Here is a 12,246-nt window from a genome sequence, read left to right as displayed (position 1 = left end):
AAAAAAAAAAAAATTTAACAAATTTTGATAAAAAATGATGAAATATATGATTGAAAAGGATAAAATTTATGAATATCATGAAATGTATGATTAAAATTAATGGCCAACTTTGATTCAATGTTTTAGTAAATTTAAATATCCCAACCACCATAAATATAACATTTCATGCGCCAAGATTGTTGGTAAACAAAAGCAATTTCGATTACAAAGGAAAAAAATATAAAAAGAGACTAAAAAATTAATATTGCTTTGAAAGAAATTTAAGTAAATTTCCCATATGTGTCTTTATAATTAGTCTCCAATATAACTAATATAATTTTGAATCTATTGATATAACTTTACAATATAACACTATATCAAGTACATATACTTGGAGCGAATCAAATCTCACGAGATACATGTTTTCCATGACAATTTTGACGCAACCATCAGCGGGGACTTGAGGGGAGACTCAAGAAGCGGCCGTCTAAAGCCTAAAATCTAATCTAGGGGGACCTAGTACAATCTTTCACACCTATTATTTTTCAGTTTCAATTTTAATGAAAAACGGAATTTCTATTTTACACACATGTCGTCAAAATAGAGTCTCAAAGCATCTCATTTTGTGCAGCATGCAGGAAAGTTTCTATTGATAATTTCTTGCAGTCTAAAATTTGAATTAGGCACCTCCTTTTGCTCTTATTGATCTCTTGATGTCATTGCTAATTGAGAAATCTATCTCGCAAGAGTAATAACAAACGGAATGACAAGTGAGGATTTACTATGGATAATCCCATACCTAAAAGGCAATGAAGAATGAAACATAAGACAAAACACATACATAGAAACACACATTTTCAGTGGTTTATCTCAATATAAACACTACAAGTAACGGAGAACATATGAAAGCTTTGTAATATTATTTTCGAGCCCACTCGTCGGTGCAGATATTCACTAAGCGTTTGCTTTGTGTGGATATTCAAGAAATTTACGATAGAGATCTCACAGCTCTGGGTTTTTTGTCTCTCACACATAGAATGTACAGGAGCAATGTCAATCTATTGTAGAAGACATGAATGACCAATATATTTAGGCATGTTTTTTGCTCCATTTCATGCTATTTTGCCCCTGTTTGATAGCCCTTTTTGTTAAGAATAAGTTTTTGAACAGTAATTTTTTGGTGATTGTGATTTTGTGGTGAAGAAACGAAAAAAGTTTTTAGTTTACGTGAAAAATATTTTGTTGGGAAAATGCGTGGTTGAAAATGAGTATGATAAAAAAAAGAAAAGTTTTGAAAGAATGGATGTCAAACAGAAGCTTAATTTGTATCAAGCCCTATGGAAAATAAATTATCAAATCCTTCCTCACTTGTGTGATATTAGACAAACTCAGCCCTAGATTAAGCATGCATGTCAAAGCCGACTCTGAATTGAACACTGTAGTCAGGTTAGATTAGGATTTATTAAGTTGGAACTAGGCATTTGATGGGTTTTATTCGTTTAGAAAACATAGTATTATAATGCAGGAATTCTTCCCTTTAAACATATTAAATCTAAAATTTGTGAATGAGCTCCATAACTTGGCTTTTAAATTTGTGACATAATCATAAGAGCAAACAAAAATTAACCTCGTAACATTTAAATATTTTCATGGAAGAAATAAGCATGAGAAATAGAAACAGTCTAATTAATCAATCAGTGAAGCTCATATTAACTAATTTGTTCAATTAATCTTGAGTACAAATCAACCATCTTCAATATAGTAGTTTCATGACTCTATACGTTTTATTTTAGTTTTTTATATTGAGCCATGAAATCTCTAGGCAATGAATGGTTTATTACGAGTTGAAAATGCATGGGACTGAAACTTCTTTAATTACTCAAGGGATTCTGCCACCTCCTATTCCACCACCAGCTCCTCCACCAAATCCACCACTAGATCCTCTACCCGATCAGCCTCCAGCACTGCCTTCGCCATCAAAACCTCCTCCTCCTCCTCCTTAAGCACCATTTTCGAACCCACCACCAAATCCTTCTCCAAAACCTGAACCACCTCCTGTTCCTTCACCTCCACCTCCTCCTTCAGAACCACTTCTAAACCCACCACCCAATCCTCCTCCAGAACCAGAACCAGAACCGCCCTCCGATCCTCCACCTCCACTAAACCCTCCACCTCCTCTTTGAGCGTCGTTTCCAAACCCACCACCCAATCCTCCTCCCGAACCAGAATCTCCTTCCGTTCCTCTACCGAACCCTCCACCACCACCTCTGCCAAGCCCTCCACCTCCTAAATCCCAGTGATCAAAGAAGAATTTTTTCTCATCGTCGAAAGAACCCTCTGTGCCAATAAGCTTTCTTGCATTGGTGGTGCAAATAAAAACACCAAGAAGAACCAATAGTACAAAATTGGAAGTAATCTCAATTTACAAGTAAAAGATAGGTATTTGAATCTTGATTTGTGAGAATGAAGGACACCAAAAAAGGTTTATATAATGCTACTGATTCGTACCATGAGCCACGTTTGAATTGTTAATGCAGCTAACTATTTCTTTGAAAAGGAAACACTTCACCAAAACTTTGTTACTCTGATTATCAGTTAAATGTTTTGTGCTTGAATTAATGAGTGAGTTAGTGGGGGCCTCATTAACCTAGCAGTTATTACATTAGTAGTGATTCAATTTATGTTTTTGGTATTAATTAGTGCAATATTATATGTTTACTTACATTAGTGGTAATACACATGTTCTCATATCTTTCCAGGCATTGAAATTCATTTCTACATTGCAATAATTTAGATTTATTTGATTTGCTTTTAAATGTAAGTAAAAGATCCTATTTTGACTAGGAAATTAATTATTATGATAACAATGGTGGTACATCATGTTGGAAAGTACGTTTATAAAATATTTTGTCTATAAATATATATATAAATGAGTGATGGATATGTGGGCACTACTTAATAGTTCTATGGAATGTCTAAATAAAAGTGATTTAAATACTCATGCACATGAGCAAAATATTGACGACGTCTTCAATTTCAAATTTTGGATACCTATATATAGCTTGGTTGGTTTCTGTGTAAATTTCGATGATTTCTAAATTTGTTTTTGTCATTTATAATAGTCGATTGCAGGGTTAAAATGGAAGCCTTGAATCATTTTGAAATGGAGTCTTTATGTTGACATGTAATAGATAGATTTTTAAGATCTTGTTTGATTCTACTAAAAAGATATATTAAAATTTTTGAGTTAACAGTTAATTTTATTCATACATTTCTTGAATCTTGATTTATGTAATGCTACTGATTCATACCATAAATCACATTTCAATTGTTAATGCAGCTAACTGATTCTTTGACACTTTGTGCTTGGATTAATGTTTGAGTTAGTGGGGGTCTCATTAACCTGGAAATTATTAAATTTGTAGTGATTCAATTTATATTTTTAGTTATTAATTAGTTCAATAATGTATATTTATTTATGTAAGTCGTATATACACATGTTCTCATTTCTTTCCAGGCATTGTAATTCATTTCTATTGTACAATAATTCAGATTAAATTGTTATGTAAACATATCTTCCATTTTTCACGTTCTCAAATGGTTTGATTTGATTTTCAAAAATAAATAAATAAATAACCTAGTTCCTGTGTTAATTGTGAAATTAATTATTGTGATATAAAAAGCTGGTGTATTAGTTCAATGAAATGTGTGTATAAATGTGATTTAAATATTTATACACATGAGCTATATATCAGCGAAGTTAATTTTCAATTTCAAATTTTGGATACCTATAGCTTGGTTGATTTCAATATTTTTTTCTTCATCAAGAAGAAAGCCTCAAAGTAAATTTCGATAGTTTCTAATTTGTTTGTGTCATCTTCATAAAAGGGCATGCTAGTTTTCCCAATATTCTTCTTAATAACATTCGATTGCAGGGTTATTAATGAATCCTTGAATCATTTGAAAAAGGATCTTTATGTTGCCATGTAATAGATAAAGTACTAAGATCCTGTTTGATTCAACTAATTAGAAAGTTATATTAAAATTTAAGTTAAAGTGAGTGATTAATTTTAACCATACAATTTATGAGATTCACAAATTTTAACCATTTACACTCTATCAACTTCTATCAAAATTTACTAAAAAATTGATTTTTATCTAAACCAAAAAGGGGTTTATTATATATGTGACATGTATGGCTGTTATAACATTATACCCAACTTATTTCGTACCACGAAAAAATTACTAAATGAAACTTATTTATGAATTTGGATTATTTCCGTGATATGAATTAAGAACTATACCAAGGGTTGTTTGACAAAGCTTGTGATAAGACTTTACCAAATTTTGATAAAAGTTGAAAAAATATGTGGTTGAAAATTTGATAAAAATTGTTAGTCCCATAAATAGTATGATAAAATTAATATTTGACTTTGATTCAACTTTTGAAGATATCTCAAACAAGAGCAAATATAACATTTTATGATAAAGATTGTCTGAAAACAAATGCAATCGCTTATAAAGAAATTAAGTAGATTTCCCTCTTGGGTCTTTAATAAGTCTATAATAGAATTTTGACTCTATTGTTACTACAACATAACACAATATCAAGTACATATACTTGGAATCAAATCAAAGCTCATGAGGTATATCCTTTTTCATTATGATTGTCTCGTCTTATCTAGGACCGATCCAGATGGCCATACACAAAAGCATGAATGTTATGCCCATGTTTGATAGTGATTAAAATCTAGATTTTAGTCTAGTCAAAGTCAATAATTAATATTAGCCACATATTTCATGAAATCCGCAATATTTTAGCTACTATATCATCAACTTTTATCACAATTCATTGAAAATTTGATTTTAATTCTCACCAAACAAGGACCATATTTTGTTTTGATGGTTGAAGATTATGCCTTGTTTGAGCCCTATTCTTTTGATAAAAATGAATTTTTGAATAATGTATTGATGAAAAATGTGTGGTTAAAAAGAGAGGAAAATTTTTGCGTATAATATTATTTTATTAAAAAAATATATGGTTAAAATGATGTCAAAACATTGCTTAAGAATGAAATTTTTTCAAAGAATGAAAATCAAATAGGGGCTATATGGGCTCAAACATGTTTTTGGCTCCATTTGGTGCTATTTTATTTATCTCAAGCCTAAGGAAAATAAAATATTATATCCTTCATCACACACCAAAATTCTTGTGTGTAGCTAGTCAAACTCGACTCCAAATACGACTTTGAATTAAGTATCGGAATCAAACTGGATGACTTTTATATCAATTCGGGACTAAATTTGGACGTGTTTATTCACTTAGAAAATATAATATTAAAGTGCTCAAATAAATTATTCATTTTATACAAATATTAAATTTCAAATTTCTGAAAATGTGCACTTATTAAATTTGTGATGAAATTAAAAGAAAACATATGAAGATTTGCATGGAAGAAATAAAGCATGAGAAAAGGAAATGAAGCTCACATTAATATGTTTGAAGAACTTTTTAAGTACAAATCAAGCATTTGCTGAATAGTAGTTTAATCTGTTCCTCCACCTCCTCCAAACCCTCCACCTCCTCCATGAGAACCACTTCCCATCCCACCACCAAATCCTGCTCCATAACCAGAACCAGAACCACTACCACCTATTCCTCCACCACCACCTCCACCAAACCCTCCACCTCCTCCTTGAGCACCACCCCCAATCCCACCACCCATTCCTCCTCCAGAACCAAAACCACCTTCCGTTCCTCCACCTCCACCACCACCTCCACCAAGCCCTCCTAGATCCCCGTGACCAAGGGAGAAATTTTTATCTCCATCTAAAGAACCCTCTGAGCCAACAAGCATTCTTGCAGTGGTGGTGCAAATAAGAACACCAAGGAAAACCAAGAGAACAAATTTGGAAGTCATCTCAATTTGTAAGTAAAAGATAGGTATTCAATCTTGATTGATGTCAACTTAGGACACGTGAAAGGATTATATAATGCTAGAATATCAATTACTTGCAATAAAGATTAATGCTTGAATTAATGTGTATTAATGAAAGTCTCATAACTTGATGGTTATTGTATCAGTAACTATAAATTTAAATTTTTATGTTTAGTTATTAATCGGTGCATTAGTAGATTAATTTCTGAATTAATGGATGTTTTAATTTCTTTTCCTTTTATCATGTTTTATTTTTCTTAAATTACCTAACATTTATTTTTTCAGTTTCATTCTGAGTTCATCATAATCTCTCTCCCCCCTCCCCTGGGAGGGAGGAGAGAGAGAGAGAGAGATGAGGCAAGTGTTATTTAGCAACTTAAAGTAATCCCGAGTCAAGTATCAATAAGATTTAAAGGTATAAGCAAGAAATGAAATTTTATGTTATGGCCAAGTGAGCAGATCAACAGAAAAGTTTTGCTTATTTTTGCACTTGCAATAGAGTTTGGCGTAAATTCTCTCTGAATTTCGAATAAGAACTAATGTGTCCTATCATGGAAAATTATACTTTCGTGTATGGATTGACAAATAACTATATATGTACTGTTGAGTTTATAACTTAAAAATTGAATGTAGGACAGCTATAAGGGTTTATATAATGCTGCAGATTCGTACCATGAGATACATTTGAATTGTTAATGCAGCTAACTGTTTCTTTGAAAAGGAAACACTTCACCAAAACTTGGTTACTCTGATTATCAGTTAAATGTTTTGTGCTTGAATTAATGAGGGAGTTAGTGGGGGTCTCATTAACCTGGCAGTTATTGCAATTGTAGTGATTCAGTTTATGTTTTTGGTATTAATTAGTGCAATATTATATGTTTACTTACGTCAGTGGTACATACACATGTTCTCATATCTTTCCAGGCATTGCAATTCATTTCTATAGCGCAATAATTTAGATTTATTTGATTCTATTTTAAATGTGAGTAAAAGATCCTGTTTTAACTAGGAAATTAATTATTATGATAAGAGTGTTGGTGCATCATGCTGGAAAGTATGTTTATAAACGACTTTATATATATATAATGAGTGATGGATACGTTGATACTTCTTAAGGGTTCAATGGCATGTGTGAATAAAGGTGATTTAAATATTTATATGCATGAGCAAAATATTGGTGACATCTTCAATTTCAAATTTTGAATACCTATATATAGCTTGGTTGATTTCTATATTTTTCCTTCCAAAACAAGAAAGCCGGAAAGTAAATTTTGACAATTTCTAAATTTGTTTGTGTCATCTGCATAAAAGGCCATGATAATCTTCCCTATATTGTTCTAATTTCATAATATTCGATTGCATGGTTAAAATGGAAGCCTTGAATCATTTTGAAATGGAGTGTTTATTGCAATAAATAGAATATTAAGATCTTATTTGATTCAACTGAAATGATATATTAAAATTTAAGTTAAAGTTAACAATTAATTTTAACCATATATTTCAAAGGATCTATAACTTTTCTATTACACATTCCATAAACTTCTATTAAAATTTAGTAAAAAACTGATTTTTACCAAAAACAAAGAGTGATTAAATATATAAATGCCATGTGTTGCTGTTATAACATTATAACTACAGTTAATATTATAGCATTATACCTCAACTATTTCCTATTATGAAAAAGTTACTAAACGATTCTTATTTATGAATTTGGAGTATTTCTATGCCATGAATTAAGAATTACATTAAGGGGTCTGTTTGACAAAGCTTTTGAAAATACTTTTAATGGTTAAAAAGGATAAATATTATGAGTCTCATGAAATGTGTGATTTAAATTAATGGCTGACTTTGATTCAACTTTTTTGTATCTATAAATATCCCAACAATCGTAAATATAGCATTTTATGCTTCAAGGTTGTTGGTAAACAAAAACAATATTGATTACAAAGAAAAATAAAATATAAAAAGAGATTAAAAAATTAATATCACTTAGAAAATAATTTAAAAAGATTTCCCTTCGGTGTATTTAATGAGTCTCCAATATAACTAATATAATTTCAAATCTATAAATATAGCTTTACGACTTAACACAATATTTGTTAGACATATTATTGTCAAACGACCTCCCGGATGATGATGTAAATCGGTTATTAATTATCAGTCGACATTTGTAATATGATTGAACGATATATCAATAGCAAAATTGGAATGACCCGACCCAAGAAGTGATTGGACCATTTGACACAACCAATTTTATTGTGCTCCTCATGGACCATATTTTCTACCTACTTGGATGGCTAGTTATACTTGAGGCCCACTCTATATTCTACTATATTTTATTGGGCCATGACCAATTACCTAGACCTAACTTACCTTATTTGTGACTTGGCCCAATATTTATTCACTTGGTCTTGCACACCACTTTAGTGAGAAACTAGACTTGGTTTCTCTCTTCTTCATCTCTACGTGCTCTCTCTCGGCCCTCTTCTTTATTGTCTTTTGCCGCCTCTCTTTATGGTAATATCTTGGTGATATTTCTCGTCCTTAGTGATGGTCTCTAAGTAGCAAAGATCTAGCAACCATAGGTAGAACCTTTGTGGTGCTTTTGGGTCATTTTTTTTTAGTATTGATTCGGGTTCTTAGTTACTGAGCTTGTATATCGCCTTGGTGATTGATGATTACACATCTATACAATTGGTATCAGAGCGTAGGGTGTTAATTTTTGTTAAAATCGGTCCAAAATTGAGAGAGAGGCGCCATTTTTCAAACTGACCGAACCTAAAACCCTCAATTACTCCCAAACCAGATCTCAGTTGGACAAACGAAGGTCGAACCCATTATCAACCGGCCGGGGAGCCCCCTGTGAGGCGTCGTCGGCACGTGGAGGGGCTTTTCCATAGTTTTTTTCATGTCATTTCATTTATTTTAATCTCCTAAACGTTCTAATATATTTAGTTTAGTGTTTCAGGTTGCGCAGAAAATTTTGGACTATTTTGTCCCTGATCTCAATCTGCATTTGTTGCTAATTGGAACTGTTATATATGCTGAACCTTTAGGGTGAATAGTGGTGTCCCTAAAGCAGCAAGTTTGTATCTCTCCACGTTAGGGACTCAGATAGATCCGCTCTAATAAATTGTTGAGAATTTTCACACTAGCAGATCATTGTATGGGGTGATCATTATGATTAGGGGTTGTCATTGCTTGGCAACCATTGTTTGTGCTAGAAATTTAGGGTTACTTGCTCTTAACTGTTTAATTATCTGTCTTTTGATTAAATCAGTATTTAATTCTTAGTGGTATACTTGCTGTGAAACTGGTTATTTGTTAGACATAACTTTTGTTGCATTGTTATTTTCGCTGCTTATTAATTCCGTTAGAATTACGGTGACCTTACCCGTTCGAACATTCCCTTGATCTAAGACCACGAGTCTTACGAAACCTTGAAAATCTAGAACGGTGTACATTGTCTATGACCCTAGGACTACTTTGTGTGGTTTGATTGTGTTTTGTGCATTATTTGACTGTTGTGTGAAGATGACAACTTACAACTTTGATTTGGGAATTTTTAACGAAAAAGGTGATTTTTCTATTTGGCAACAAAAAATGAAAGGTATTTTGGTCTAACAAAAGGTTTCAAAAGCCATCAAAGGCAATTTTCAACTGCTTTTTCAAAATAACAAAGAGAAGAAGCTAATGAGCTTGCTTATACCTCAATCATTTTTACACTTATTTGACGTTGTTTTAAGAAAGGTGGGTAAACTGAAAACCACTAAAGAATTTTGAAAAAAATTGAAAGACTTGTATTTGCTTAAATCTACACCAATAAACTTTACCTACTTGAACGTTTTTTCATTTTTAAAATGGATCCTTCAAAAGATCTCAATGAAAATTTAGACGTGTTTAACAAATTGGTGCAAGATATAGTTAATTGTGATGAGGTTGTGTCAAAACTTATAAGGCTATAATTTTGCTCAATACGATTCCTAATTCTTATAAGAAAGTTAAAAATGCCATTAAGTGTGGTAGGGATACGTTGACACCTGAAATTGTCATAGATTTCCTTAGGAGTAAAGAGATGAAAATTAGGGCTGAAAAATATGATAAGATGAGCGGTGAGTTACATATGATGCGGGGTAGAACTCAATTTAGGCAAAATAGTCATGATTGATACAAAAGTGGTGGCGAGTCGAGTGGTAATAGATGGAAAAACAAGGGCAAGGATAGGTCTAGATTAAAATCTAGGATTAAGGCGAGAAAATGCTATGACTGTGGAAACACAAAGCATTTTATAAAGGATTGCCATAAGGAGAAGGATAAGTTAAAGATTAAGGAGAGAGATAAGGTAAATATATTATCCTCTACGTCTGAGATAGATAACGGTGAGGTCTATATGATTTCAAGTCACGTTGTATACACTGTTGAATTGAATCTAACTGCTAATTCTTGTATGCATGAATGGATACTTGATTCTGATGCATCTTTTCGTGTGACATCTGAAAAGAATTGGTTTGATAACTTGCATGAATCTAATGCTGGGCATGTTGTGTTGTGTGATATCTTTGCCTATGCTATTGCTGGAATTGGTGACATAAATATAAAATTTGACATGGGTTTTGCATACATGTTAAAGAATGTTAGATATATTCCTGAATTGCCTAGGAATTTGATTTCGGTAGAGAAACTTGAAAATGATGACTACACTGGTAAATTGGAAATGGTATGCTAAAGATGATTAAGGATACATTAGTTTCCATTAAGGAAACTAAGAAAAATGACATTTATATCACTATTGGGGAAGTAATTAGAGGTTTGAATTCCTCTATCTCTTCTGCCAAAATTGATCACACACACACACATGGCATAATAGACTTGCACACGTAGACAATCAGGGACTTAAGCTACTTAATGAAAAAAGTGCATTTGGTAATGATTGTGATTTGTCATTTTGTAATCACCGTGTACTTGGTAAGCATCATAAAACTTCATTCTCCATGAGTGTTCATAAGCTAAAGGCATGCTTGAATATGTGCATTTTGATTTATGGGGTCCTGCTAATAATCCCACATCGGGTGGGAATAGGTATTTTTTGTCTATTATCAACGACTATACTAGGAAAGTGTGGGTATATCTATTGAAAGATAAATCTAAGATTTTTCATAATTTTAATAACTGGAAGAGACAAATGGAAAACAAAACTGACAAGAAGATCAAATTTTTAAGGATAGACAATGGCCTAGAATTTTACTACACGGAATTTGATAGTATATGTAAAGAAAATGGCATAACTAGAGATAAGAGTGTTCCTTACACTCCCCAACAAAATGGGGCAGCCAAAATGATGAATAGGACCATACTTGGTAAAATGCATTGCAAGATGTTAAGTTCTGGTGTCCCTAAATCGTTTTGGGGTGAGGCTGTTATGACTGCTTGATATTTGATATTTGATTAATTTGACTCCATCTATTGCATTAAATGGTGACACTCCGCATGAGAGATGGTCGGGTAAACTGAGTGATTATTCTATGCTTAGAACTTTTAGCTGTGCTGACTTTTCTTATCAGAGTAAAGGAAAGTTGGAACCTAGAGCTAGAAAGTATGTATTTCTAGGATATTCCGACGGTGTTAAGGGTTATAGGTTATGGGATAGAAGTCAAAAGGGGGTTAAGATCATCATGAGTAGGGATGTCACATTTAACGAAAATGAGATGCTGTGTATTAAAGGGAAAATCGAACCTGTGAGTGAAACTAAACCAGATGAAGAGAGAGATCGATTTAAGGTGGAGTTAGAAAAAATTAGTACACCTGTATCCAGGTTCAGGAACCTGAGGTGGAGAACGGTAATGAAGTAGTGATAGAAGAATACCCTAAGGAAGAAAATCTCTTAGCTAATTACAACCTAGTTAGGGATAGAGAGAGGAGACAAACGAGTTTGAGTTAGCTTTCGCCCATGCTAAATATGAAGAACTAGTCGATAGAGAGCCAAAAATCTTTGAAGAGGCGATAGGTAGTGATCAATATAAGGAGTGGCTTAAGGAGATGAAAGAAGAGATAAGTTCTTTAGAAGAGAATCAAACTTGAGAGCTAGTACTTAGGCCTAAGAACAAATCGATCGTCGATTGAAAATGTGTTTTTAAGGTTAAGGAATGTACTAGTAGCTCAGAACCTTTAAGGTTTAAGGCTAGGTTAGTGGCTAAGGGTTACACACAGAAGGAAGGCGTTGATTATAATGAGATTTTCTCGCCAGTTGTTAAGTACACTACTATTAGGGTCATGCTTGCTTTGGTTGCGCATTTTGACTGGGAACTTGAACAACTTGATGTAAAAATTG

General features: G+C 32.6%; 2 protein-coding genes across 2 annotated transcripts; both read right to left on the bottom strand.

The window, feature by feature from the left end:
- Positions 1 to 1,978: 1,978 nt before the first annotated feature.
- Positions 1,979 to 2,752, bottom strand: LOC111408572 (glycine-rich protein 5-like). The gene is made up of 3 exons (XM_023038318.1): positions 2,717 to 2,752; positions 2,549 to 2,626; positions 1,979 to 2,395 (listed from the first exon to the last, which is right to left on the bottom strand). Exons 1-3 carry the CDS (start codon positions 2,750 to 2,752, stop codon positions 1,979 to 1,981), a joined length of 531 nt encoding a protein of 176 aa, XP_022894086.1.
- A 2,773-nt stretch (positions 2,753 to 5,525) lies between these two features.
- On the bottom strand, positions 5,526 to 5,900 carry LOC111408571 (glycine-rich cell wall structural protein-like). The gene has a single exon (XM_023038317.1). The coding sequence runs from the start codon at positions 5,898 to 5,900 to the stop codon at positions 5,526 to 5,528; it is 375 nt and encodes a 124-aa protein (XP_022894085.1).
- Between the last annotated feature and the right edge of the window lie 6,346 nt (positions 5,901 to 12,246).

The sequence above is a fragment of the Olea europaea genome, chromosome 13 (genome assembly GCF_002742605.1).
Source record: "Olea europaea var. sylvestris chromosome 13, O_europaea_v1, whole genome shotgun sequence".
Classification (NCBI taxonomy): Eukaryota; Viridiplantae; Streptophyta; class Magnoliopsida; order Lamiales; family Oleaceae; genus Olea; species Olea europaea.
The sequence above is the reverse complement of the archived record's forward strand: the minus strand, read 5'-3'. Positions and strand labels throughout refer to the sequence as shown.

Bases quoted from the DNA above. Each gene is read 5' to 3' on its own strand.
- LOC111408571 (XM_023038317.1), bottom strand. From the start codon at position 5,900: ATGACTTCCAAATTTGTTCTCTTGGTTTTCCTTGGTGTTCTTATTTGC.
- LOC111408572 (XM_023038318.1), bottom strand. From the start codon at position 2,752: ATGAATTTCAATGCCTGGAAAGATATGAGAACATGT. The intron at 2,627-2,716 runs GTATTACCACTA...AATAACTGCTAG, and splicing joins GGAAAGATATGAGAACATGT to GTTAATGAGGCCCCCACTAA. The intron at 2,396-2,548 runs GTGAAGTGTTTC...TTGTAAATTGAG, and splicing joins ATCAGAGTAACAAAGTTTTG to ATTACTTCCAATTTTGTACT.